This window comes from Gekko japonicus, unplaced genomic scaffold (genome assembly GCF_001447785.1).
Source record: "Gekko japonicus isolate JY-2015 unplaced genomic scaffold, Gekko_japonicus_V1.1 scaffold6401, whole genome shotgun sequence".
Lineage (NCBI taxonomy): Eukaryota > Metazoa > Chordata > Lepidosauria > Squamata > Gekkonidae > Gekko > Gekko japonicus.
This window is the reverse complement of record NW_015169979.1, coordinates 24,455-24,690: the sequence shown is the minus strand read 5'-3', so window position 1 is coordinate 24,690 and position 236 is coordinate 24,455. Positions and strand designations below refer to the sequence as shown.

Genomic DNA, 236 nt, shown 5'->3' with positions numbered 1-236 from the left:
ATCTAGTTTATGTAATCCAGCTTCGAATCCCAGGGCAGGAGGGACTATTCTGCCACCTAGTGGACACCGAGCATAACGTTACCATACCGCTCTCCACCCCGCCCCCTTTTTTATTCCAGCCTCCGGGTTGCCCGGACTACAGTATGCTGTCCTTTATGGGTGGATTTCACGGGAGAACAATGGGTAAGGGGGAAAGCAATATTTTCTTGCTCTCGAAATGCCAAGGGGGAAGGGGA

At 51.7% G+C, this 236-nt stretch overlaps 1 protein-coding gene across 1 annotated transcript in view; it reads left to right on the top strand.

Annotated features, from left to right (window-relative positions):
• The window catches only part of ABAT (4-aminobutyrate aminotransferase), a gene marked incomplete at its 5' end in the record, with an annotated part of 13,456 nt that overhangs the window by 4,010 nt on the left and 9,210 nt on the right, over window positions 1-236 (top strand). The window contains one exon of the mRNA XM_015417564.1: window positions 120-183. Coding sequence (XP_015273050.1) covers window positions 120-183 — 64 coding nt within the window. The remainder of the gene's footprint in view (window positions 1-119; window positions 184-236) is intronic.